Source organism: Sparus aurata, chromosome 16 (assembly GCF_900880675.1).
Source record: "Sparus aurata chromosome 16, fSpaAur1.1, whole genome shotgun sequence".
NCBI lineage: Eukaryota > Metazoa > Chordata > Actinopteri > Spariformes > Sparidae > Sparus > Sparus aurata.
The window spans coordinates 17,524,950-17,550,842 of NC_044202.1; the positions used below are offsets into that span (position 1 = coordinate 17,524,950).

Genomic DNA, 25,893 nt, shown 5'->3' on the forward strand with positions numbered 1-25,893 from the left:
ATTTTCACGCCACATCCTGTCTGTTTTGGTGCGATCTGATTGGCTAACGGTGTTCACGGAGTTGGCGCCGCCGCGAGCCCCCGTGTTGCCTTCAAAGCGTTGTCCCGAAGAATTGCTCGTATTTGCCGCTATTAGCGATTTAATTGCGACACAATGGCTGATAAGGAAGGTACGTGAATTCACTTCTGTAATTGAGCTGGTTAAACGTGTGTGTTTGGTGTCCGGAATGATAGAAAGCACGAGTCAGGATGTACCGGTGCTTGTTGGCGCGCTGGCCAGCAGCTCCTCTCATTGTTACACACCAGTCAGCTAAATGTTAGCTAACTACGGGTGATAGCAGGCTGGTTTTAGTGGTTATAATTGGTTCGTTAACTTACTGTCCCGCATGAAATTACGTAATACTTAGGGTCGTTCTCATTGCCTGTTTTGGGTATTGTTTTATATATTAGAAACTAATGTTTTAACAAAATGTGCTACCGATAGCCTGTCAGCCAAATAAACTACAGTGGTAGCTTGAACGTCACTACACCTGGCCAAGTTTTCCTCTTATTCTCTCTTTAGCCCATGTCAGGTGTTGGAGGATGTCACTTTACAATCATTATGACATATGGCTTTTGCAGCTGCGTTTGATGATGCTGTGGAGGAGAGGGTGATCAATGAGGAGTACAAGATCTGGAAAAAGAACACCCCTTTCCTCTACGACCTGGTCATGACTCACGCCCTAGAGTGGCCCAGCCTCACCGCGCAGTGGCTGCCTGATGTCACAAGGTGAGAGGAGATTTACTGCACCCTGACAGACACCTCAACATGACATGTTAGACAGATCAGATTTTTAAAAAATAAATTATATATCAATATTGACAGGCCAGAAGGGAAAGACTACAGTGTTCACCGACTCGTCCTGGGGACGCATACTTCTGATGAGCAGAATCACCTTGTGATCGCTAGTGTTCAACTCCCGAATGATGACGCCCAGTTTGATGCCTCACACTACGACAGTGAGAAAGGAGGTGAGGGATAACGTGTGCACGCAAAGCTTTGTGGTGTTGAACTATATGTTGTGCTGACTTGTTGATTGCTCAATATAAATGAAATGTATTAACATTATTGTCATTGATGCAATCAAAGTTCTTGCATTTGAATACTGTGGCTCACAGTTCTTCCCAATGAAAAAAGTAAAATTTTGCTTAAATCTTTAATGCTTCAGAATCTATAGGTATGTATTTTTGCTTCCCGTTATATTCTACAGTATTCCATTTCATAGTTTAGTAGACCATAATTTTATACAACACTGCCATTTGCAACAATGACTTTGTCTGTTTTATTTCAGAGTTTGGAGGCTTTGGGTCTGTAAGTGGCAAAATAGAGATTGAGATCAAGATCAACCATGAAGGAGAAGTGAACCGGGCCCGCTACATGCCTCAGAATCCTTGCATCATTGCCACCAAGACCCCCACCAGTGATGTGCTGGTCTTCGATTATACAAAGCACCCCTCCAAACCTGGTGAGCATCATAGCCAAAACACTTTTTTTTTCTAGCGATTTTTTAAAGGAATATTTTGTGTCTTATTTATTTTGTTTTTTATTTATACTGTAGACCCATCGGGAGAATGCACCCCAGATCTGCGTCTGAGAGGTCACCAGAAGGAGGGATATGGCCTCTCCTGGAATGCAAATCTCAGCGGCTGCCTGCTCAGTGCTTCTGATGATCATGTAAGCAAACTGTTGTGACATACCTGAATTATTCTGTCTAGTCAATTTGAATGTGACGTTTTCAGTCTACTTACAGACAGGTGACACATTTGTGCCTCCGCACAGGTCATAGCCATGGTCAGAGGCATTATGTTTCAGGTTTTTCCGTCCGCCTGCTCGTCCTATTCTCGTGAATGCAATATCTTAAGAATGCCTTGAGGGAATTTTCTTTAAATCTGAAATAAATGTCCACTTGGACTCAAAGACAAACTGATTTGATTTTAGTCGTTAAAAGTCGAGTATACTTTGATCTCTTGGTGCCCATTTCTTTTGAACAAAATATTTTTTAAAAAATGCTTTGAGGGAATTTATTCAAGTCCACTTGGAATTGAGGATGAACAGGTTATGATTTTAATTTATGTAGCCAGAGGTCACAGTGACTTCACAAAACACATTTTTGGCACAAATGTCTAATAGGATAAATTAATGAAGTAATGACATTTTATATCCAAAGGGTTAAAGGTCATCTTCACTGTGATATCATAATATTAGACACTTCTGTGTGGAAAATGTTGTTGTTATAACATTTTCTTCCCTGTCTGTGCTCTCCTATACAGACAATCTGCATGTGGGACATCAGCGCAGCCCCTAAGGAAGGAAAGATTGTGGATGCCAAGACCATCTTCACAGGCCACACTGCTGTGGTGGAGGATGTTTCCTGGCACCTGCTCCATGAGTCGCTCTTTGGCTCTGTGGCCGATGACCAGAAACTCATGATGTGAGCAGCTTTGTGACAGAATCCACTAACCACTGTGATGAGTCACGAGGAACAAAGTACTTGTTCAGTTTCTATTTTTCTTTTTTAACAGCAGATCTTTTGTCTCTTTTGGCACAGCTGGGACACGCGGTCCAACAACACCTCCAAGCCCAGCCATGCAGTGGAGGCCCACACGGCTGAGGTCAACTGCTTGTCCTTTAATCCGTACAGCGAGTTCATCCTGGCCAGCGGCTCTGCAGACAAGGTGGGTCCACTCATTCTCTGTAAGACTGCTGCGTGTTGCTGTCCAGTAATGCAGGATCTGTCCTCATTTTGTCCCAGTTGAATCAGTTGATGCTGATTAATTTTATTTTTAGACGGTAGCTCTCTGGGACCTGAGGAACCTGAAGCTGAAGCTGCACTCGTTTGAGTCTCACAAGGACGAGATCTTCCAGGTAAGAAGTGACACTGGTCAGTTAAATTTGTCTGAAAAGGGTAGCTGCAGAGTTATCGTTGAGCGGATCTTTAGATAAAACAAGTCTTGAAATAACTACAGATAGCAGAACTTATCTTATTTCCGACTTACACTTCATCATGATTTCTTCATAATAAGATAAGATAGCAGAACTTATCTTATTATGAAGAAATCATGATGAAGTTTAAGTCGGAAATATGTTTTACCATTATGTTTTAAGGTTAAGAATATGCTTGAATTTGAAAAGACTCCTTTAAAAAAAAATGTTCTACTGGTATTCAATCTACACAATCTCTAATGTAAACCAGAAGTTGTTTAAATGAAACAATTCCATCATATTTGTTGGCTCCTTGTGTCAAAATAAGCAAAACTTAAATAATCATGACAAAACGTACAATCAAAGTTCATGTTAACAGTTGGTAATAAACATAGTGACAATATACATTGATTGCTGTAGGCAAGAAGAAATTATTTTAAAAAATGTTTATAGTAAGAATTTAGACAGGATGATTAAGACTTTGAAAGTCTTTTGGATTAAGGTTCATTGAATCTTTTTGAATATATCTCTTATATGTGTACAAAACGTGTTGTTAAAAATTCTAGCTTGAGGAGCACTGTGGCTCATTAATCATGTTGTGCTATGTGTCACATCTACCTTTCAAGCACACATATCCATACTTCATATACCTAGCTTCTGGCTGTATGACATCAAGCATGTTACACTTCTTATTCTGCAACTTTAATCAAGAGGAGCCTTTGTAAACAGAACAAACTCACAGAACAGTTAACAGTCTTTGAGCATTTAAATCATGTCAGTTTGGGCTATTTGTCTTGTGTTTATGACGCACATTGTCGCAGAGATGTAACACCTGGCCCATTTCCCCCCGGACAGGTTCAGTGGTCACCTCACAACGAAACCATCTTGGCCTCCAGCGGCACTGACAGGAGGCTCAACGTCTGGGACCTCAGCAAGATCGGAGAGGAGCAGTCCCCAGAGGATGCTGAGGACGGTCCTCCTGAGCTGCTGGTTAGTTGGGACAAAAACAGTAACTGTTGATCCCCTTTGTGTGTGTGTGTGTGTGTTTTTTAACTGATTATAATGTGCGTTAGTAATCCCCCTGCTCTGTTTCTCTTTAGTTCATCCACGGCGGACACACCGCAAAGATCTCAGACTTCTCTTGGAACCCCAACGAGCCGTGGGTCATCTGCTCTGTATCAGAGGACAACATCATGCAAGTCTGGCAGATGGTAAGAGCTTTGTGTCCGAGGTGCATGAAATATAAAGAACAGCAGATATCCGACACAGCATGGAGAGAATTTTAAAGTGCATTTATTAACATTGAATATCAGTTACAGTGATTATACTCCCTCCCACAGGCTGAAAATATCTACAACGACGAGGACCCAGAAGGAGCTGCAGATTCAGAACTCCAGGCATGAGTCCTGTCTCCAAGTGTCTTCGTTTGACCTGTTTGTTCAAAATGGATCCATTTTCCAGTGGCGGGCGCATCAACAGCGATGTCTTTTTAAAACACAGTTTGGGCATCAGTGATTTTGTAGAACATTTTAAGAACAAAACGCTGCATTGTCGTTGTGAAGTATTTATATGAAGTCTGTATCAGTCAGTTTTATAGATCTTGTTAGGTTTTTTTAACTCCCTAAACTCAAGTCGCTCCACTCAGCTCAAATCAACCGGCTCGTGATGATCTCAGATGTGTTCCTCAACTTTCAAGTTTGCTTTTTGATGGTTTGACTTCTTTCATCCTGATTAGTTATGCTGAAAACATTTCTACAGGGATCCATCTTTGATAAAACAATTGTACATACTTTAGGTTTATCTTTGCTCACTTTTGTAGTTTTCTGAATGTGTGTCCTGTCACTTTTACGTGTTCTGTCCTCTGCATTTCTTGTTCTGTCTGGGCTGTATTTGATCTTTTGTGTTCTTAAATAAATTTGGGTTTTTTTGTTTTTTTTACAGTAAATATGTTTGCTTTGTTTTTTGGCACAGCATGTTGGATATGTTGTATGAAAGAGTACATTTCTGTAAAACAGGAATTGATAAAGTAGGGATAAGACAAATTATCGGTAATATATCTTAGCTAACATCTGTATTTCTATTAAAGGAGACCTATTAGGCTCACTTTCAGGTTCATAATTTTATTTTGGGCTACTACTAGAACAGGCTTACACTATCAGTCAAAAGTTTGGACACACCTTTAATGGTTTTACTTTATTTTCATGACTATTTGCATTGTAGATTCTCACTGAAGGCATCAAAACTATGAATGAACACATATGGAATTATGTAAACAAAAAAGTGTGAAATAACTCAAAACACGTTTTATATATTTTAGATTCTTCAAAATAGCCGCCCCTTTGCTTTGATTACTACTTTGCACACTCTTGGCATTCTCTTGATGAGCTTCATGAGGCCGTCACCTGAAGTGGTTTTCCAACAGCCTTGAAGGAGTTCCCAGAGATGCTGAGCACTTGTTGGCCCTTTTGTCTTCACTCTGCAGTCCATCACATCCCAAACCATCTCGGTTGGGTTTAGAACAGGTGACTGTGTAGACCAGGTCACCTGGCGCAGCACTCCATCACTCTCCTTCTTGGTCAAATAGCCCTTACACAGCCTGGAGGTGTGTTTGGGGTCATTGTCCTGTTGAAAAATAAATGATGGTCCAACTAAACGCAAACCAGATTGGATGGCATGTAGGATGCTGTGGTAGCCATGCTGGTTCAGTGTGCCTTCAATTTTGCATAAATCCCCAACAGTGTCACCAGCAATGCACTCCCACACCATCACACCTCCTCCTCCATGCTTCACAGTGGGAACCATGCATGTAGAGACCATTCGTTCACCTTTTCTGCGTCGCACAAAGACACGGCGGGTGGAACCAGAGATCTCAAATTTGGACTCATCAGACCAAAGCACAGATTTCCACTGGTCTAATGTCCATTCCTTGTGTTTCTTGGCCCAAATAAATCTCTTCTGACTTCTGCACAACACAACTGATGGTCCAAACCCCATTAAGAAAGCAAGAAATTCCACAGATGAACCCTGACAAGACACACCTGTGAAGTGAAAACCATTTCAGATGACTACATCATGAAGCTCATTGAGAGAAGGCCAAGGGTTTGCAGTGCTGTCAACAAAGCAAAGGGTGGCGACTTTGAGGAATCTAAAATATGAAACGTATTTTCTGCAAGAGTTATTTCACACTTTTTTGTTTACTACATAATTTCATGTGTTCATTCATAGTTTTGATGCCTTCAGTGAGAATCTACAATGTAAATAGTCATGAAAATAAAGAAAAAACATCAAATGAGAAGGTGTGTCGAAACCTTTGACTTGTAGTGTACATGCTTTAATGCTCCAAAATGTTCTGTTTTAGCTCCTGTCTCTTTAAGGCCCCATTCTGAATATCCAGTCTGCTCTAAATAGTCAGCTCACACACGCCTGAGCCAGCACCACTAATGACAATAGAGCAGCTGTACCAAATCAGTTTTAAGGCCAAACTAGCCGCTAGGAGTACATTTTTGAATATATGTGACACAGAGATGTATTGTGATTTGAGGAATTAAAGGGGGGCTACTGATGAGGCATTTTGGGAGCAGTGTTTTCTGTGGGAGAGAGGAGCTTCTGTTAGTGTGGACAATGGGCTTTTTAAGTTTCAAGATCATGCACAAGAACCTATGAAGCACTAAAGCACTAAAGGAAAAAAACAGGCCCCCTTTAAAACATGCAGATGCTGTAAACAGATTCCCCTGCTAATACATCTACCAGACTCACTTTTGAAATGTTTTGATTTTTTTTACCTTGTTGGTATTTATCTGCTCTAGTTCCCACCCCTTTTCATAAGCAAATGAGTCGGCAGAAGCTAATAAATAGCGCGTAAGTGCAATGCTGTAGTTTGGTCTAATGTAGATAATCTGCTTTAAAATATCCATTGGAAACAGGAAATTAGGACTCGTCTTCTACAGTGGTTTCATTGGGTTCATCAGAGCCTCTGTAAGACAAGGTTGCTATTAGCAATTTATTAAATTCTGCTGACAGTTTAGATTAAAACAGTGATGTGACCAAAGTGAACCTACCCCAGAGATTTCAGCTCTTCTAAAAGGCCGTCCTTATGATCCTCCAAATCTTTCTTAAATTTTCTCTGAATTTCAAACTCCACTTGCAGCTCTCTCAGAGTCTCTTTTAATGTCTCCACTGTCTCCTGTGCAAAGTGGACAAACATCTTAGCGTGTCTAATTTTACAAATCATCCTTTATATCTCCACGTCCTACGTCACGTCACTACCTTGTGTTGTGTGCGGTGCTCCTCCCTCTCCAGCTCCATCAGACAGATCCTGTTCTCCAGACAGACTCTCTGCACATCTAGCCTCTGCATCTCATCTCTCAGGGGCCCCAGGCGGGCCTTCAGGTCTATTGCCTGCTCCTTGCTCTTCCTCAAGGCGTCCTCCCCGATCTGTCTCCTCTTTAACAGGGCCAAGAGTCGAGGCTCGTACAAGCCCTCCAGCGACCTCATGCTGCCACTGAGCCGCCGCTGCAGTCTGAGAGAAGCCTGGCGGCAGAGGCTGGCGTCGCTCATGGCCCTGGGCCTGCAGGGCTGACGGGCCTGGTCCCTCAGCTGGTTCTGGTAGTTCTCCTGGAGCTGGGACAATTCCTGGGTCAGGCTTTGGACATAGGCCTTGAGCTCTTCCTATGGATGGATGGAAAACATACATGACAATGGCATAAATTAGCAAACTACTACTACTGTAAAGTTTTTGCAGAATGTAAAAAGACAAATATTCCCAACTAAACATTTACTAAAAATGATGCAAGAACAATCAACCAATATTTGATGTCAAAACCTTTGTGTTACTGAAAAAGTCAGTGAACTTACATGTTTTCAGTTACACAGCATTATAACTACTTTTGGATACATACGCCAGGAAAGTTTAATAAATCAGAGGCCATAAATGGGCCCATACTTTACACAGCCGGGCCTGAGATCACGCAGGGAGTCTGGGGGTTCAGTCTAGGGACATTTTCAAAATAATGAAGCATTCTGGTGACTTTTTATGCATGTAAATAACAACATAACTTACCTAAAATTCAGCCAGTGAAATTTTCTGAAGCGAACTTGGGCACTTAATTTGGCCAAATAGATTTCAGCTTTATTATCCCAAATAATCATTCTTGATTATTTGTCAAGTCTGCAATGGATTCTTGGGGGGCCATGATTGATTTTTGATTTTGTGTTTGTTGAAAGGACGACAGTGTTGTTTCTCTTCCCTCTATACTTGATTATTAATGCGGTGAGATGAAGTGCTCTGTTTATTGTTCTTGTGTGGCTCAAACATCTTGATCGTTCCAGAAATCAGGACTAAAATAAACGGAAAAGGCAGCCTTTGTTAATTATGCCCCAGCATTCTGAAACAGTCTGCTCAAAGGTCTAAGGGACTCTTATCTTATTTTATCATGCAGTTTTGATTCTATTCAGTTTTATTCTTTTACATTACATTCTTTTGAAGTGTTTTTCACCTGATTGCGGCTTTTTTTCCTGTTTTATTCTTCGTTCTATCATAAATCATGTGCTTTTATGTGAAGCAGTTTTTGTTTCGTTTTTTGCATGAGTTGTGCTGCATAGATTAACAAATAAAGTTTATTATTACTAGTATTATAATTATTATGCTCTTCTGTGAGCCCACCCCTGGATCCTCTTATTGGCTCATTTCAGTTCATATATATCCTTTACTGTTTCCCACACAGTAATCAATGTATGGGAGTGTTGTAAGTCAAACATAAGGTATAGGACCTGCAGTTTTATACAGCCTTGTAGAAGAGACTGAGACAATGTTGCTATAACATCATTTCTATGTATCTCACTTCACGTCACCTACCTGTGTGACAGCAGACTGAGCCACCTCATACTCGCGTGCAGCCAGCGTCACCTGGCTCTGGATGCAGTCCCTGGCTGTGGCGAACAGCTTCCTCTTCACCTGCTGCACTTCCTCATAAACAGCCATGTAATCCATCTGAGCCAGAGTGAGCAGCCTCTTGGTCTCCACCAGCTTCCCTCTCAGGTGCTCCACCACTCGCAGCATGGGCTCCTGCAGAGCGAGGAGCTCTTGGATCAGCTCGTTCCTCTGCCTCTCCAGATGGGACACTTGCTGGATGCAGTGGTCGAAAAGCTGCCCCAAGCTGTCCATGACCTCCTGGTCGTTTTGTATGATGGGATGTGGTGTGCCCTCTGTTTCTGAGTCTGTGATATCCTCAACGAACCTATGTTCCATGTGTGATTCCTCAGTAAATGCTGTGTCTTTCCCATTGTCTGTTGATGTCTGATCGTCCATCAGCCTCTTTGAGGAAAGCTAAGCAAGGAAAAGGAGAGCACTGTCATTAATCAGAGTAACAATTGATTGGATTAGGATTTTAAAATCCCTATAATCTGGTCATTCCTTCAGGGTTGTTGTAAATTAAATCAAGTTTAAAATTCTGATGCCTGCAAATCTTACAAAAACATCCTATGATCTCACACAAGAGGACCTTAAAGACACCCAGTTCCTCATCAAAATCTCATACTGATCATTAACAATCCCTATAAATGTATTTTTCTACTTACTTTGCTCAGGGTTGACAGTCCAGAGAGCTGCGAACACGGCTTGCTCTTCACTTTAAGGACAGCTCTGCAGTGTGTCTGTCTCTAGGAAAACAGAGGCACACTTTGTGTTTATTAATAACACTGGAAGCTCGGGGGAAACTCTATCTAAGACTCTCTCATGCCTCCACATGGGATCACAATCTGTGTCAGCGCTGAAGGCAGACTGGCCCTCGTGCTCTGGATGCATCAGCCGACACATGTCTGGACCAGCCTTGGTGTCAGAGAGAGAGATATTTATACAGCCGCTTCTTTTGCGCATATACAGGGAAGTAAGAAGGTGGTGACATCATGACTGACAGCTGAAAAAGAAATAACTTTCCTCAATTTTCTACCTGAAAATATTTAGCCTCAGGCAGAGGCAGAGACATGAGCACGCCTGTGCAGGCCTTTTCTTTTAATAGCTTTCCTCAGCATTAAGCTCAGCTGCACATACAGTTTGCATGATTCATATACAGTATTTGTTTGTAGTGTTTTGCATGCTGCCTATTAAATTCCACACAGCACAAAAAGAAACACAGGGCAAGATATGCAAAGAGACAGCATCAGTGATGTGAGCATCAGAACTGCAGCTCATAATATCCCACAGTCATCATAATAAACACACTGAAATATAGTAAAGACAAACCACAGAGGAAAGTAATAGACAGATGCTATGTTTATCCAGAGTGCCTTTATTATAACACAACAGCACCACTGATAACCATATAACTGAATACGTAGTGTACTGTTTTCAAAATACTAAAAAGCAGGTGTACCGTAGTGTGATTGTTAATTTTTCAGACAAAGGAAGGATTAAAAGTGCACGCGTCTTGTATGGTTTTGCACTGATTTGCTGTTCTGCATGGATAAAAACAAGCACCGACACACGAGGAATTTATATAAATATGTTTGAATACAAAGGAAAGTTTTCACATTTCAACTGCACATACAGATCAGTATCAAGGAGGTTTTGTTTTAACATTTAACATTGCAAATGGTACTCAACTGCAAAAATGAAAAACACATTTTAATCATAAAACTGTCAGATATGAACTGTCATTCATTATCAGTCCCACGTTGTGCATGGCCACAGTTAATACCTAGATATGTATATCCAGAAGAAATAGGTCAGGAATGTCAGTTACAGGTAAAAAAAAAAAAAAAAAAGATTTCTTCAGGAGACATTTGGTTGTGTGTATTTTACAGTGTTACATGACATTTCTCATAAAAATATAAAAATTCCATAGTCTCATCTAAAGATGTTGTCAATAAAAGCTTATGACAAAAATAGTACAAACCAACACACAGGATTCGAAGCAGGCCTATTTCCCCTGTCTTAAAATAAAATGAGATGAAAACTAAGCTTGATGAAAAACATATTCATATTCTTTTAAGATCATAATTTCGAGTTCCATATCAAAACTATTCAAAAAATGATTTGTTAATTCTTTTTTTTTCTCTTTAATTGGCAGAAATGGGCTTCCATAGAATTTCAAACTGCATCAGGTAGAAAGAAAAACACAAATACATGTGTAGGCCTACCTTATCTATCTTTATTAGACTTCTAACAGCACTCTAACACTTATTTATAATACAGATACGTTTTAAAGAGCACAGTAAGTAGACTGTGAGTCTGTTTTAGGGACAATACCTTGTCCTCATTAATTAATTAAAAACGTTGTTAAACTCACTGCAATAAAAAAAGAAGAAGAGGAAGAAGAAGAAGAAGAAGCTAGAAATACAAACTCCACCAGTGAGTTGCTTGTTGTTCCTTCATACCACCACTAGATGTCCCCACCGCACCGACCGCGGCCTCTCACTCGCACCTGAGCCGAGCGCGCCCTGCCTCCTCCAGGTGGGAGCTGCAGGTCGACGCAACTTCTCTTCACTCCCCCTCTGTGGTAAGCCGGAGCGCCAAACAAACCAGCGGCAGAGAGGGTGGAGAAGTCAGTTCAGCTGACATCCAGCAAAAAGGCATACGTCCCCGCGGTTACAAACAAATCCAGGCGGCTGTCTCTTCCTGAAGCGCTTTTCACGGAAATGGTTCACCTGAAGTTTCCAGTCGGACGGTGAAAGTTTGGAGTTTGGGAGAGGAAGGGCGCAGCGGGGAGACGCTTCAAATGGAGAGAGGCTGAATCAACCCATCCGGATCAGAACACTTCAACAAGGTATTTATGCTTCTTTGTCGTTCCATAAGTTTGAAGAAAAAAGTGCAGTATGTGGCACTTATCTCTTTTTTTGTCAGTCCCTTCTAAGAAAGCCTCCTAAACTAAGCGTTGACATGATAAACACAAAAAAAATGTGAGTTTAGTAAACTTTGAAAAAGTTCAGATCTTAGTAATATGACCAGTATTGACCTGATCAACTTTTTATGGATTCGCAGAAAGCCAAGATTTTTAGGTGGAGCTCTTGCACCGTGTTGTCTGACAAGTTTTCAGTTGCTGTAATATAGATTAGAAAAATTGGCAGCAGACTTAAGAAAAGATCAAGCTAAAAGTGGTGTCAATGATCATCAAGATAGGTTGAGGTGTAAATGGATGGCAGCAGATCCATGTTGGGTATAGGCATGCATGGAAAAACTAGGTGTGGGAGATTTGCTTAGCTCGGCCTTGAGGGATCCTAAGCACAGGTAATTTAAGACCTGTAGTGCTGCTCTCAGCTATGGAGCTCATGACAATGAAGGCTATTGTGTTATTTCCCATCACTGTCCCATCAGTAAAGTGACTGCTTGACAGCACGGTGCTCTTTCCATTCCAGTCAGTGACAGTCCGTGTGCAGGGAATGACGCTCTTATATAGATCCACTGCTTGTTGATTAACCTGACAGAGATAACAGGACCACCTCGGGGACCCCCGTTTCTCCCCCCCCATGTGTTTGTCCGCCGCTGCCTTTCCCGGACTTTGGACTTGATGTGAGCTCCACATTCAGCGATGGAGGGGTTGAGGCCTTCTGGTTCACCTCTTGTACCCTCTGGTGGGTGAGGCTGAGACACAGCCATTTGTTTAGAAAGGGTGTGTCACATACTGGTGCTCCTTCTTCGCCTTGCCAGGGCTTGTACCCATGGAGATTACAGGTGTGTTATGTAAGCACTGTAGAGGCACATCAGTGTCTGGTAGATACCTGAGAGGAACATTGAGGTGGCGAGGGGATGATAACTTAGGATAAGGAAAGACAGTTTTCGGGATGACTTGCAGCCAGGTATGTCCAACTTTTTGCTTGTTCATTTTTATCACACATGACTCGTCTGTGACGAAGCACCAGCTCAGTGGAGGAAAGGGCAAAGAGGGAGCAACAGGAGGAACAATTGGTGTTGTAACAAAGACACACTTGATTTTGTGTGTGTGTGTGTGTGTTAACCTTGAGATCTGCGATGAGCTCATGTGCTGTTAATCAGAAGGATTGGCTGATGAGTAACCCATCAGTAAGGCCTCATCAACACTTCTGAAAGAGTTAATCAATAGCTGCTATAGGGGCTTGATGGAGCTGTGATGCAAGCCAGCTGGCCCATTTCACTCCCTCTCTTTCTTTTCTTGTCTTAACACAAGTTCTGGTCCACACTGACAACAACATTTTTCTTTAACTGCGACCTGCTCAGACAGCCGTCAGACTAAGCGAATTTCAAATTAACGGGGTTTCAACGCGGCGTGTTTTTGTTTTGGCCGAGACGGAGCAGAGACATCGAGATGCCAGGATGTATTTTTAAACCCCGGCTGTCCAGCTGTGTTTGCCTGGTCACTGCTGCTGCACAACACTTTCTTTTTTCACCCCTCACTGACCTGTCAGTTCAGAGGTCTTAAGCTCCGCAGAGGCTGTAGGCCAGACTTAGACCCTTGGCAACCCCTGGACGCAAAGCAAACAACACACGCTACAGAGCTTAGCAGCTGTTGCTGCTGAGAGAAAAAGTCACATTTCCATGAGTTTTCTCTCTGTTTCTTGGAGAGAAACACAGAAGCAAACAACAGAGACCAAGTTGAAAGGGATTTAATCAGTAACTTTGAAGAACGACCACATTTTCCTGTCATTCATTTTCAAATGTCATTAAAGCTACTTACCAAAATTGACAATTAAACCATCACATACCAGGGAAGTGCACTTCTTAATCACTGCTGATAACTTAAGTATGTTAGCAGCTCAGAAGATTAGAGCTGGCACGATTAATGATTGATTAATCAATGAGTTTGCAGACAATCAGCAGTTATCAGAACAATCAGTTTGTTGTGTGGGCAATTTTTTTTAAAGCAAAAATACCAAACATTACTTACTTTTGTTTCATAATGTTGAGGATTTTTAGGGGCCTACTTGTCTAGCAAATGGAATCTTTTTGAGCTTTAGACTGAGAGTCACATAAAACAAAGCATCTTCAAATGGCCAGTTTTCACTGTTTTCTTCTTTTTTTTTATTTTTTGACAAGGCAAGAAAGTGACTAATCAGAAAGAATTCTGGCAGATTAATCAATGCTGAAAAGGATCATTAGTGGCTGTAGAGGTTATGATTAACTGATCAGTTGTCAACTATTTTGATAATCAATTAATTGGTTGGGTTATTGGCATTTTTCCTTTGCTATTTTATAGGTTGCATAGGTTGCATGTTAAAGATTTTGAAAGTTAAAAAGGACAAACTGCACTAACAGAAGCTCCCCTTTCCCACAGAAAACACTGCCCCTGAAACACCTCGTCAGTAGTCCAATCTTCAATTCTGTGACTTTGCGACTACGTCACAGCGTCAAACATTTGCATAACTTATGCCTAGCGGCTAGTTTGGCATGTAAGAATTGATTTAGCACAGCTGCTCTTTTGTTGTTAGCGATGCTGGGTCAGGCGCGTGTGAGCTGACCAATCAGAGGAGGCTGGGTATTCGGAAGGGGGCGTCTTTAACGTGAAACTCTCGCCAAAATGCAACCTAGACTTTTTTTGTGAAGTATGAGTCAAACCTTCGTGTAAAAGCATAATTACGACAAAAGAGGCACTTTTAAGATTTACCGTATTTTCGTTTTTGGCTTAAACTAATTTTCAATAGAATGCTGGGGCACTCTTACGCTAGCATCAAAATCGCTATTTTTAAAACACTAAGAAGGCTCGACACAACGTGAAACTTTGCTGAGAACATTGTTTGTGTACACAGAGTTCGCTAAAAAGAGAGTTTTTGTACAACTCACGTTAGCACATGTTTCCTCCGCTTGCCACCGTCCTGCCAGTGAGAAGTGTCAATTTCTGAATGCAACGTAACATGGAGGACAGTTAAGGTGGACCGCTCCTAAAGCTTAGTTCCATATAAATGCACGGACAATTCATTGTTTTGTCATTAGCAAAAAACAATATTGACCTGAAGTTGAAAAAGGAGCCTCATATAAGAAACAATACTAAAATAAAAAGCCGGAAAAGTCACGTGAGATATCGCGTGGATAGTTGTTGCAGGAAGACAGTAAGTAGCGGTCCACCTTAACTCTCCTGCAGGTTACGTCGCATTCGGAGATCGATACTTCTCGGCTGCCATGACAGTGGCTAGTGGAACAATCTTCTGCTAAGGTGAGTTGTTCAAAATCTTTTTAGTTAACTCTGTGTACACAAACAATGTTTTCAATGCTCGTGTTCATGTGTAGAGACCCTGGTGATACTATGAGCAAAGTTTCATGTTGTGTCGAGCCTTCTTAGTGTTTTAAAAATAGCGATTTTGATGCTATCGCTAATTTGCCCCCAGGCACTCCAATTGTAAATGAGTTTGACCCGAAAACGAAAATACAGTAAAAGTGCCTCTTTAGTCGTAATTATGCGTTCACACGAAGATTTGACTCATATACATTCACAAAAAAAGCCTAAGTTGCATTTTGGTGAGAGTTTCACTTTAAGTGTTTCAGAATGAGCATTTAGCATGTAAACTTATTCTAGAAGAAACACAAAATGAAATTCTAAAGCTGAAAATTGGCCAAATACGTCTCCTTTTTAAAGAACTTTAATCTATATCTTTAAATATGTTTTTTGATGCATAGTTTCGACGTATTCTGTGAAAGGGAAATCTTTCCTGTTTCCATAGAGATAAAATATTTGTGCCTCCCCTCTGAACTGAGTACACAGTGAACAGTAACCCAGCTCAGTCGACTCAATCACATGTTATAATGTTATCTCAAAATGACTCTCATGCGCCCGCTATTATCCTCGTTTCTTTCATGGCTCTGTCTGTCTCCAAGGCCACTGTACTGTATGAGGGATGTGTGGCAGAGAGGAGGGGGCGAAAGGGAGAGCAAGAGGAGAGGATGAGGGGCGGAGGTTTTTTTTGTGTGGGGTGGGGGGGTGAAAGCAGATTTGGAGTGAGGAGTTCCTCCAGTCGGTAATTATCAATCTCTCAGGAATGCAGCCGCTGCTTTTACCAGACAAGCTGCTGCACGGCTTCAGCGGCCTCGCAGTACGCCAACTTGCATTACCCTGTCCACAGATCTCTGCGCGGTACCACAGTGCGCGCACACACACACACGCACGCAGCGTCTGTGACTTCAGTGAGTTCAGTTTCATGGCATTTTGGGTTTATTTGTGTTATTATTGTCTTACAGTGTTATTGTTGTTTATTTTTATCACTGTCATTACCGACATGGTACTTTTCTGCAACTCTACCCGTTCAGCAGCAAACAAAGGGACCACATAATGTCAGTGAGGGATTGTCTTTCAGTCCAAGTCCTTCGCCACTGTGTATTTATGCTGATATGTTGGTATGAAAACCAGATTGTAGGAAACATTCTTGTGCTCCTCTCCGTCAGTACCGAAAAGAGGAGACTGCTTCCCCTTGACATGGGAAATCTCTCCTGGTTTCCTGATTTCAAAGTCGTGTAATTGAAGATTTCCACTTTGTGTCCCGGTTCCTTTGTCATCCATCACTGCACATTTTCTCGCTCATCGGGTGTTTGCACACGCAGAGCTGTCGCCCAGACAAGGTTGCACTTGAGTAGCAGCGCTCTCCTTTGTTTGATAATGCCCAGAGAAGACGGCCAACGCCCTGATTGATGCCTTCAGGTGCCACACAGTTACACCAGTTTTTTTCACACTGCTACACACTTGCCATTTAGTTAGAGAGTCACTCTTAAAATGTGGTTTAAGGACTGTGTTTCGCCCAAATTGGCTGTTACTGTAAAGCCGATTCCGGTGATCTCACCAGGAAGAGTGGCACAGATCCAAAACATCCCTTTCCCTTTAAAAGAGAAGAACATTAACCTTATTGATCTGTTATTTTCTTCTTGTAAAGACTAACCACATTCAGCGTGACCTTAACCTCGCTCACTGACAGCTAAGTCGTGCCATGTGAAACCCGGCAGCTCACGCGTAGATGTGAATGGCCTCCTGGTTAAGCTGAGCCAGTCCTAATTCAAACAAAGGCGGCTGCCTGTATCACTGCCACTCCCTCTTGGCTTTGCCTTATCCCCGTGAGGCACTGGGAGTCTGCTCCGTCAGCTTCCCCCTGTGACTCACCGCAGTCAAAGTCACTGTTCCTGGACCCCTCCCCCATGCCCCCACCACTGTCTGCAAAATTCACATTGTTCATATTTTCCAGAGTTGATAAGAGTGTGATTACACTTGAGCATGAAGTCAGTTTTGTGAGTTTACTATATTACGTAACAACGGCTGCTGTACCCTGCAGTTGGAGTTTTTTTTTTTATTTGTCCAACAATGATTGGATATTGTACATTGTAACCTTCTTTTTATTAAATGTTTGAACCTAATTCTTTACCCCATCGTTTAAATTATTACTTTTTTACATAAAACTGTTTCTCAAATGGGCGTACCGCTATTTGTGTGCAGCTGTACTGCATGGCGTACGCGAGAGAGGAAAAATTAAGAATTTCTGATTGTGTATTTGCAACATTGAAACACATTTTGACTTAAGTAGGATTGAGCTGGGGGGAAAAAAAATTACAGTTGTGTTTGTTGATTAGAGATTGACAAGGTTTATGATAAACTTAAGTGTTAAACCGAATCAAGTCAAAAACTTAACAAGCACAGCTAAACTAAAAATGTAGTGTTAAGCAGTACTTACTTGCTGTAATACTGTACGGTTTGTAACACATTTATATCAAGATGGAATTTATTGAAATACGGCCAAAGTATGAAAATGAATTTGCTCTGGAGGCACTAATAGAAACTCTTTCACTCCGTTTGTTGTTTTAATGCTATATTCATCAAAAGGTGGGTTATCGTTCATTAATTGCATCATGCACAAGCTTTTCTCTTGCAGTTTTCTCAGCAAAATGTTGTAGTCAGGTGATGGTGGTACTTGTAGGCCTATTCCGAAATCAGAAAAAGGGGGTACTTGAGTATTTTAAAGGAGACATATAATACCAATTTTCAGGTTTCATAATTTTAGCATTGCTAAGCACTTAATGTTTTTTTAATATTTAAAAAACACATCAGTTTTGTCATACTGTCCACTGCTGCAGCACTGTATTGCCCCTCTGTCTGAAACACCCACTCAGAATACTCAGTCTCCTCTGATTGGTCAGCTCACACACACCTGAGCCAGGACTCTGAACAGCAACAGAGCAGCTTTGTTAAATTTATTCTGACATGCCAAACTTGAGGCCTTAAAGACAATATGGTATGATGTCATGAAGTCATTGCATAAATGGCGAGTCAACTGATGATGTGTTTCAGGAGCAGTTTTTGTTTACTGTGGGAAAGAGGAGCTTTTGTTCTCGCAGACATTGGCTTTTAAATTTTTTTTAAGATATAACATGAACACAGATAATACTAAAGGAAAGGGGAAAAAAAAACAAAAACGTCCCTTTAAAGTCAGTGTCCCATTTGCCATTTGTGATAAATCCCACCTTAAAGGCAGTTAGCTTAAAAACAAATAGTGAGAATTATTTGCACTTGCTCTGCATCTGTTGAGGGTGTGTACACGCTTTAGTCACTTGGATTAAAGTCATTTTCATAAATAACAAAAACTGGCTTTCCTGCTTCTTTAACACAGCAGTTTGTGAAAGAAAGGTACAGTACAGCCTACTGTAAAATGGAAATCTTTGGTATATTCATGGATTTGGGTTTGGATATCCTCAGTAAGCTATGCTACTGTGCTTTGCTTTGCTTAAGGCAAGGCAGGTGTCAGTGCTTTGCTTTGCTTTAACGTTGTTGACCCGCCTGCGTAAACGTGAAGAGAAATCCCCAATTTACTATAGAATTTATGTACTCATGCCCAAGGATATATAGTCGTAAAAAGCCCACAATAGATTTAATTTTCACATGTGCTGAGTCTCCCAGTCTATTTCATGACAGTGTGTAAACTATTATCAGCTCCGGTTTACTTCATGCTGATATGTACACACTGCTGTCAATGTCAGATAATCAGTCATTGCTGCAGGTATTGACACACTGCGTTGAGGTTTGCTGTGTTTGAGCTGTACCTCCTGTCCAATATGAGAGCCTGGCCTCTTTTTGTAAAGGATAAGTAAACAGCATGTTGGAACACATGCCTGCTCTGGCAGGAATGGGGCTGGAAAACCACAGCGAGCTTAGTGTGTGCGTGTGTGTGTGTGTGTGTGTGTGTGAGAGAGAGCGAGAGAGCACATACAACATTTTTGTCTGCAAATGAGCTTCAGGCATATGACCTGATCATGATCATTACGATGATACGACACAACCTGATGTAATGTTGTGTATGCGATGGTGGTGGAGGTTTTTAGCTAGGTTTGCGCCACAAATCCTGAAAAGAGTCTGACTTTAAATTCCCTTTAGCTTGTGTATTTGTGAACTGAGAGGTGTGGTTGTAGGTTAAGTGATTGCTGGCACAATGAAGCAACTCTGTAATTAAGATGCCGGCTGTAACTCTGAAGGGAGATTGTCTTTGTAAAGCTTACTTGCTAGAGAGAGGATTATGGCAGTGACTTATTCCCTAGATGTGACATTTTCTTGCATAAATCACAAGACAATAGACGTCATCAAAGAAACAGATATTTCTAGAGGGGCAGCAGATTTAATGGAGCGGCCACTTTGTGCGTCACCTTGTCAAATTTGTTTGCAAAACTGGAAATTGCCGGTTGTTGTGCGTTACCACAGCATTGGTGGCATGAGTCAACCCCTCGAGACCGGACTGCACAGACAGCGGTCTGCTGGGTGGTCTCGGCGCTCTTTACATTACTCTGGTCTCTCTGTGATGGAAATGATACGACGAGTTGATGCACTCCCCACAGCCCGTGGGCTATAAACGAATGAGCCAGGCCCCTCTTCTCCTGAGAGACGCGTCTGATTATTGGCGACTGCAGCCAGCACTGATGCACGGATCTTAGTCATGCCCAAATGACTGTAATTTGGAGCAGGAGAAACACAGGGCTTAGCGCGGGGAGAGGCCTGGTACTTTTCTCTGGGAGAAGATGGATGCTTTTTCTTGTTATTGTCCTTTCACTACAACTCACTCTTTACGTCTGCTCCGTACACACCGCGCCACTTCAGATGTGCTGCAGTGAATAACAAGTTCAGCTCGGCTACATTAAGATAACAGATTACTTTAAAATGCCCATGTATGTATAAAGTTTAGAAAAGCATTCAAGTACTTCAAGTATTCATTTTAAGCCTCTTATATGGGGCTGCATACTCCTGTCAGGAGTGTGGATGCAAATCTCTCCTTCTGAAGAGGGAAGAACCAGACTTAACTCTTATTCATAGCCTTACTAGCTCAACAACTATTGGATTTATTGCCATTAGTTTTTGTACCAACATTCAAAGAATCCTAGTCTCTTTTTCTGTAGCGCCATCGTCAGGTTGAATTTCGGTTTAGCCCAGTAACTGCAATAACTAATGACATTCCTAAAAGTGTGTTTGAGTAAAACTATGTTGTTTTATTTTATAAAAAATAAGGAGATAAGAATCCATTTAAATATGGAGGATCCTTAATGTTTATTATCTGAGCACAGACAGCTGAATGACAATTACTGCAAGAAGTCTTCAGACCCTAGCACCGTTTTGTATTTCTACAATACAATAGGTGTTTGCTTCTGGTCCGTGGACCATCAATACATTTCATTTTTGGCCCTCCTAGGGAAAAGCTTTGGCCCTCACAGGTCTGAAAAAAAGCATGTTGATAACTGAAATTTGAAGCTTTACGTTGCAAAGTAATTTGGTCCCAGACTTGTTGCAACAGTAGTACAGTCCCTCAAACCACTAAAGTATTCCTGTACCTCATGATTTGTGAGGGTTAATGCTTTTTAGGTCTAATCTAGAACACTAATCCCATACTGCAAATAAAATGTGAGCAAATAGCAAATGGGTGAATTAATAAGAACTTCTTTATCATCAACCAAACATTTACCTTTGTGCCCCTTAATTTTAGGTTTCTAAACTTTAAGGGTGCAATATACGGGTTTATATATAAGAATTGTCCACTTGTCAAAGTCATACGCCAAACAAATAGGGGGCAGCATGTCACAAGATTAATCACTGTGAGTGCTGCTATCTGAAGCTGACATTAGCTCAGTTAGCAGTGCAGCTCAGGGAATATTTTAAGTACAATTTCTTCTTGTGTGCCAAAATGGCCGACTTTCAGACTTGAGGGGATATTCACATGAATTTTCCTCGTTGAGAACTCATTTCTACAAGTAATCCGACTCCACATGCATGCATCATATGTATGCTCGAATGACTGATGACTTGTTTCCAATTTAAGTGCGCACTGAAGACGGTTTACGAGATACACCTTGTTAAAGCTAACGTAGTCCGACAGAAATAATGCAATAAATCCTCCCTTCAACAAGGATGTGATGTTTGGTTCTTGTTCAAACTGTTTTAGAGAAATGTTGATTCAACTGAACGGTCGCTTTGAAGGCTGTAGGATGTGATGCTGTTGAACTGTAGTTGAACTATTGGATTGCACGGACAGTATATTACAGTATGTAAGGAATCTGCCTGTAGAAAATGCACATCTGCCTAAAGATTTTCCACACGGAACATCCAGCTTCTCATCACCACCCTCCCTCCACATTACACAGAGCTTTGTTGATAAGGAGCTGTTTGCAATCCCCAGAACATGAGATAGGTTTCTGTGGTTTAATTTCAGGTCTTGCCTAGGGCTGGGTAATATTCAAAAACCTTTCACGATCTTTCTCGACAGCATATCACCCAGGCAGTCAGAATTCTCTCACTCTGACTCCTCAGTTCCCACCTCCCCTCAGTCTCTGTGTGTGCTTATTTACAAGCTCTGACTCCTGTCATCTTAAGAGCCTGATCCCACTTGTAGCCTGTGATCTGGAGATAAGTATCTAATAAAGTGCGCAGCTGGAAGGAGCCCAGTGTAAGCCACAGATTCCCAGGAGCGAGGCTGAGAGACCTGCCTTAAAGTAGAGTAGTTTGGCGAGGTGGAGGTGGTGGAGGGAGGAGGCTGAGAGATGAGCTCATACTGAGAATGGAAACAAGATGAGTGAAGACAATAAAACGTAACCAGGAAGAGGAAACAAAACTTAATTGACAAACGGACGGACACTGTCCATTAGTGACTGTTTGTTTTTCTTTTCTTGAGCTCTTCCCACTGTGCTGTTGAGATGTGTGTAAAAGCTCATGAGCCTACGGGTGCGGCTTTGTGAATCATGACTCCATGTTGTGGAATGGAGGGAGCGGTGCCAGTTCTTTCTTTGCAGAACTGTGAAGTTTGGTCTGCAGGCAGGAGGGGGGTCTGTGTAGGCCTGAGTGTGTGTGTTGAATGAGCAGTGCCCACGGAGACACACGAACGGATACATGCACACACATTCACATTGGGGTGGTCTGAGGAGTAAGAATTCGCTACTATGAACACTTCTCTGATGCTGTATTTATTTGCAGTGCAACTGGATTCATTACATTAATGGCTTTGTACAACTTTCGAGCATAGTTTAAAGAGTAAGTTCACCCAAAAATACAAGTTCAGTCATTATCTACTTCTCCTTGTGCCGATCAAAAAACAGGTGAAGATTTGATATTTCTGGAGCTACACAGCTTTCAGCCTTTCTTCTTAACAGCTAAAGTAGATGGGGACTTGTTTTAATATGCAAGAGGAATAAGAGTACAAAACATGCAACTTCTCCAAACATTTTATCCTGCATAATCCAAGTCTTTGGAATCCCACCGAGATCCCATTATTCAGTCAGTCTTCACTTTAGCTGCTATGCTAAAAGTGTTAGCACGCACCCCATCTGAAGTAAATGCACGAGCTCAACTGCACATTGCGGGTGTCAATTATATCTGTTGACGAACATAATGAAAATTGAATTTCTATCTCCCCTCTCTCTTTTGTTTCTCTTCCAGGGTGTAGCTCCAGTGTGAGGCGGTATGTCTAACCGTGACTCGCTGGGGGTCGGAGACATTCTCCCCCAGGATGTGGTTGATATTTTTGCCCAGGAGAAGCATACCAAAAGGGGCCGCAAGAAACGCAGTCACTCTCTGGGCCGGGCTTTGGGCTGGTTGAAGGGCAAGAAGAGGAAGGATCTGGACGCTAAGGGGCAGAGACTGGGTCTCGGCCCTGCACTCGACTTGGCTCTAGATGGACACCCTGCTGGGCCTCAGGGTGGACACAAAGGAGGACATAAGTCAGGAAGGCAGGCTCATCCACAAGGTAACGGTCATGGTAAGAGCCTGCAGCGTGCTCGACGGCCATTTTATTCCCTCTTGTGTTTGCAGATTGGCAGTTGTTTCTCTGGTGTAGTTGGCTGTACATGTAACATAATGACACTGTCACTGTCACTCAAAGCGACCTTGCCATTAATTATACATAACTTTAAGCCTTAAAACAATTTAAACAAGAGACTTGTATAAAACATCCCATGCTGCACAGCTGTCATGAATGCAAAAATTAGCTACAGAATCCAAAGCTGTCTTTGTACCAGGCTGTATTATAATACAGGAGTCTATGGGGACTGACTCTCTTTTGGAGCCAGTCTCCATTGGCCATTTGATGGACTGCAGTTTTTTTGCACTTCATCATTTGTTTCGAGGTTGTTGCTTGTATTTAACACAGTGATTGCCTTTTACTCAAGGGTAGTGGTTATTTATTAGGATGTCCTCTACTTATTTCATTGATCGTAAGACGAGATGCATCAGAATCTCTCTAGCTAAACAATCTTCAGAGGGTAGCCCTGAGAATTCCCATTGTCTCGGAGGCCCGTTTTTTTGTGTGATGCAGTAACAAGGAGGGGTTTGAAATCTCTCACCTTTGTAACATTTTCAAATTAACTAGCTTTTTTCTTCTCAAAAAAAGATTTGTTGCAGCTTATGATTTATATCATTGTGAATTTATGTCACTTAGTTTTGGGCTGTTTGATAAAATATTTTTCTAATACATTTCTTGGTCTTAACAATGAATGATCAATCAAATATATAGAATAATCTACAAAGATTATAAATTGCAGGCTTACAAAGTGCAAAATGTTTTTGCATGTCAGAACATCCTTGAATACATCATCAGGGTCTGTGCAAGATAAGGAACCTTTGACGCACACAGAAACCAAAACATATAAGCAACTTATTGTTAAACTGATGACTTCCCTTCCTAAGTCAAGGCCATGCCAGTTGATTAAGGTTTTGTACTGACATGAGAGAAACCAGTGGGTGCCTGCCAGGATGGAAACAATGAAATGTCGTAAGTGAAGTCATTTGTTAAGTCAATAGGCTAAAAACCTCCATTGTGGTCCTGTAATGTACTGTACATTTTCATAAGCTCTTTATAGGATATTTCTATTGAGACCATCTCAGTGATGACCCTTGACAGGGATTGTACATGGCTCCGACCCTTTGACTCATGGACAGAGAACCTCTGGGATGTCCTATGGTTTCTGGCACTAGGATGTTGACAGTGGATGCTTTGCGTCGTGTGGTTTGCGTAGTAGGGCCTCCATGGATCGAACTTGTTCCAGCACGTCCCACAGATGCTCCATCGGATCGCGACCTGGGGTATTTGGTCGATTTCTTGCGATTTTGTCATGTTGTCATTCCTGACCAGGGTTTCAAAGCAGAACATCACATTGCAATGATATCAATGTGATCCACTTCCCTGTTCATGCTTTCAATTTTGTGACTGATAGGTGTAAGCTCCTGGGAACCAGTTCTACTGCGCCTTGGCTCCCAGGCATGTGTGTTTGCTCACTGGAGGGATATTTGGACAGACTGACTTCCTGCTCCCCTTCTTACCTCCTCGCTTTGTTTGTTGTGGAAAGAAATCTGTGTCTGTCTTGTTCTGTGATACCATCACTTAACTTACGTGGTCCTCAGGTTACATTGGAGAGTGCTGCACTGTGGCTGCCGTGAAGTGGACAGTGCATTTCATTTGAACTTTTGTGCTGACACACACAGACACCCACACAGTCAACAGCTTAGAAAACCCGACTGACACATGAAGTGAACGTCTTATTCACACACTCCGAAGAAAATTGCAGCAACACTCTGACTTTCCCATAGCTGTGGGATCTTGTTGGAGCTTGCACATGTGCACTCATATGTCAGCATGTTGAACTCTAGCAGTCCTGTCTCTCTTTTTTTCCTGTTTGTGAACTGTGAGCACTAACTTAAGTCCCAAACCCTCATTCATCACACCATGATGCATTCAGACCTGAAACACAAAAAAAACCACAGACAAACTAGCTAAACCTTGTTCCTCACAAACACAAAAGTACAAACAGTGTTTGGTTGGGGTTGTTTTATGTGTGTCTGGCTCTGCTTGTGCACTCTTGGCTAATTGCTTTACAGACAGAGGAGGCCCCGCCTGCTATGCTTGCTGCGTCTTCTCCAAGTGGAAGCCTAGAGCTCTTCGTTCGGCTGGAAGGGTGTGAGGGGATTTCCACTGGATTCAAACTCACACAGTCAACCATACCCACAACAGAAGATGAAGATGTATAAACACGTTTTCAGTCACATTGTGGCTTTCGGGCATGATTAATGCATAGACGAAGACGTCAGCGTTGACTCTATCCTGTGTATGTAGACTGCATTACACAATCATTGCACTACATTGTGCTACTTCTGCTGCGCTGTGAAACTGTTTTGTACGAGAAAGTAAACTGTGAAGACAGATAAGGTGTTTCACCTCTGACAAGGTCTACCTTCCACAGCGAGGCAGAGGACACACATCCGCTCTAGGAGGAAAGTTGTAACCAACCTTTAATGATAGTCATGATGGCAGACACCACGGTATATCTACTGTCTTAAATCAATGCCTCAAGGTAACAGAAAAAAATCACTTCAGTGCTGAAAGTATTTCTATTGTTAAGTGATTTATGTGTCCGGTATTGTAGCATGTCACTCTTGAGCACTCAGCTATCAGCCATTGTAATGACATGCAGTTCATTGGCGCTGGCAACAACCGTAGCAAGCTCCCCGCCTGACGCTTCGTCTGATTAGAGAAGAA

General features: G+C 41.9%; 3 protein-coding genes across 7 annotated transcripts in view; 2 read left to right on the forward strand and 1 right to left on the reverse strand.

The window, feature by feature from the left end:
- Positions 1–11: 11 nt before the first annotated feature.
- LOC115597728 (histone-binding protein RBBP4) lies at positions 12–4,906 on the forward strand. Of its 4 annotated transcripts, none has more exons than XM_030443949.1 (12): positions 12–169; positions 621–768; positions 865–1,010; positions 1,208–1,216; positions 1,331–1,504; positions 1,595–1,713; positions 2,310–2,470; positions 2,588–2,714; positions 2,827–2,904; positions 3,817–3,951; positions 4,062–4,172; positions 4,302–4,906. In XM_030443949.1, exons 1-12 carry the CDS (start codon positions 154–156, stop codon positions 4,362–4,364), a joined length of 1,287 nt encoding a protein of 428 aa, XP_030299809.1. In that variant the 5' UTR covers positions 12–153; the 3' UTR covers positions 4,365–4,906. The 4 variants fall into 4 exon arrangements, with proteins under 4 accessions (XP_030299809.1, XP_030299810.1, XP_030299811.1 ...); XM_030443950.1 differs by having other exon boundaries at positions 1,598–1,713; XM_030443951.1 differs by lacking the exon at positions 1,208–1,216.
- Positions 4,907–6,173: 1,267 nt separating this feature from the next.
- On the reverse strand, positions 6,174–9,757 carry LOC115566139 (syncoilin-like). Its single transcript, XM_030391861.1, has 5 exons — positions 9,538–9,757; positions 8,816–9,286; positions 7,228–7,629; positions 7,020–7,144; positions 6,174–6,934 (listed from the first exon to the last, which is right to left on the reverse strand). The coding sequence occupies exons 2-5, from the start codon at positions 9,266–9,268 to the stop codon at positions 6,889–6,891; spliced, it is 1,026 nt and encodes a 341-aa protein (XP_030247721.1). The 5' UTR covers positions 9,269–9,286; positions 9,538–9,757; the 3' UTR covers positions 6,174–6,888.
- A 1,664-nt stretch (positions 9,758–11,421) lies between these two features.
- The window catches only part of LOC115566136 (proteoglycan 4-like), a 31,944-nt gene continuing 17,472 nt past the window's right edge, over positions 11,422–25,893 (forward strand). The window contains exons 1-2 of one of the 2 annotated variants that reach the window (XM_030391857.1): positions 11,422–11,723; positions 22,803–23,121. In XM_030391857.1, the coding sequence (XP_030247717.1) occupies positions 22,827–23,121 (295 nt within the window). In that variant the 5' untranslated portion in view covers positions 11,422–11,723; positions 22,803–22,826. The remainder of the gene's footprint in view (positions 11,724–22,802; positions 23,122–25,893) is intronic. The other variant, XM_030391858.1, reaches the window with a different exon arrangement.

Excerpts from the sequence above, each read along its gene's own strand:
- LOC115597728 (XM_030443949.1), top strand. Across the intron at positions 2,471-2,587 it reads GATGACCAGAAACTCATGAT|CTGGGACACGCGGTCCAACA; the intron begins GTGAGCAGCTTT and ends CTTTTGGCACAG. Across the intron at positions 4,173-4,301 it reads TCATGCAAGTCTGGCAGATG|GCTGAAAATATCTACAACGA; the intron begins GTAAGAGCTTTG and ends TCCCTCCCACAG.
- LOC115566139 (XM_030391861.1), bottom strand. The coding sequence starts at position 9,268 with ATGGACGATCAGACATCAACAGACAATGGGAAAGACACAGCATTTACT. Across the intron at positions 7,145-7,227 it reads AGCACCGCACACAACACAAG|GAGACAGTGGAGACATTAAA; the intron begins GTAGTGACGTGA and ends CACTTTGCACAG. Across the intron at positions 6,935-7,019 it reads GAAGAGCTGAAATCTCTGGG|AGGCTCTGATGAACCCAATG; the intron begins GTAGGTTCACTT and ends CTTGTCTTACAG.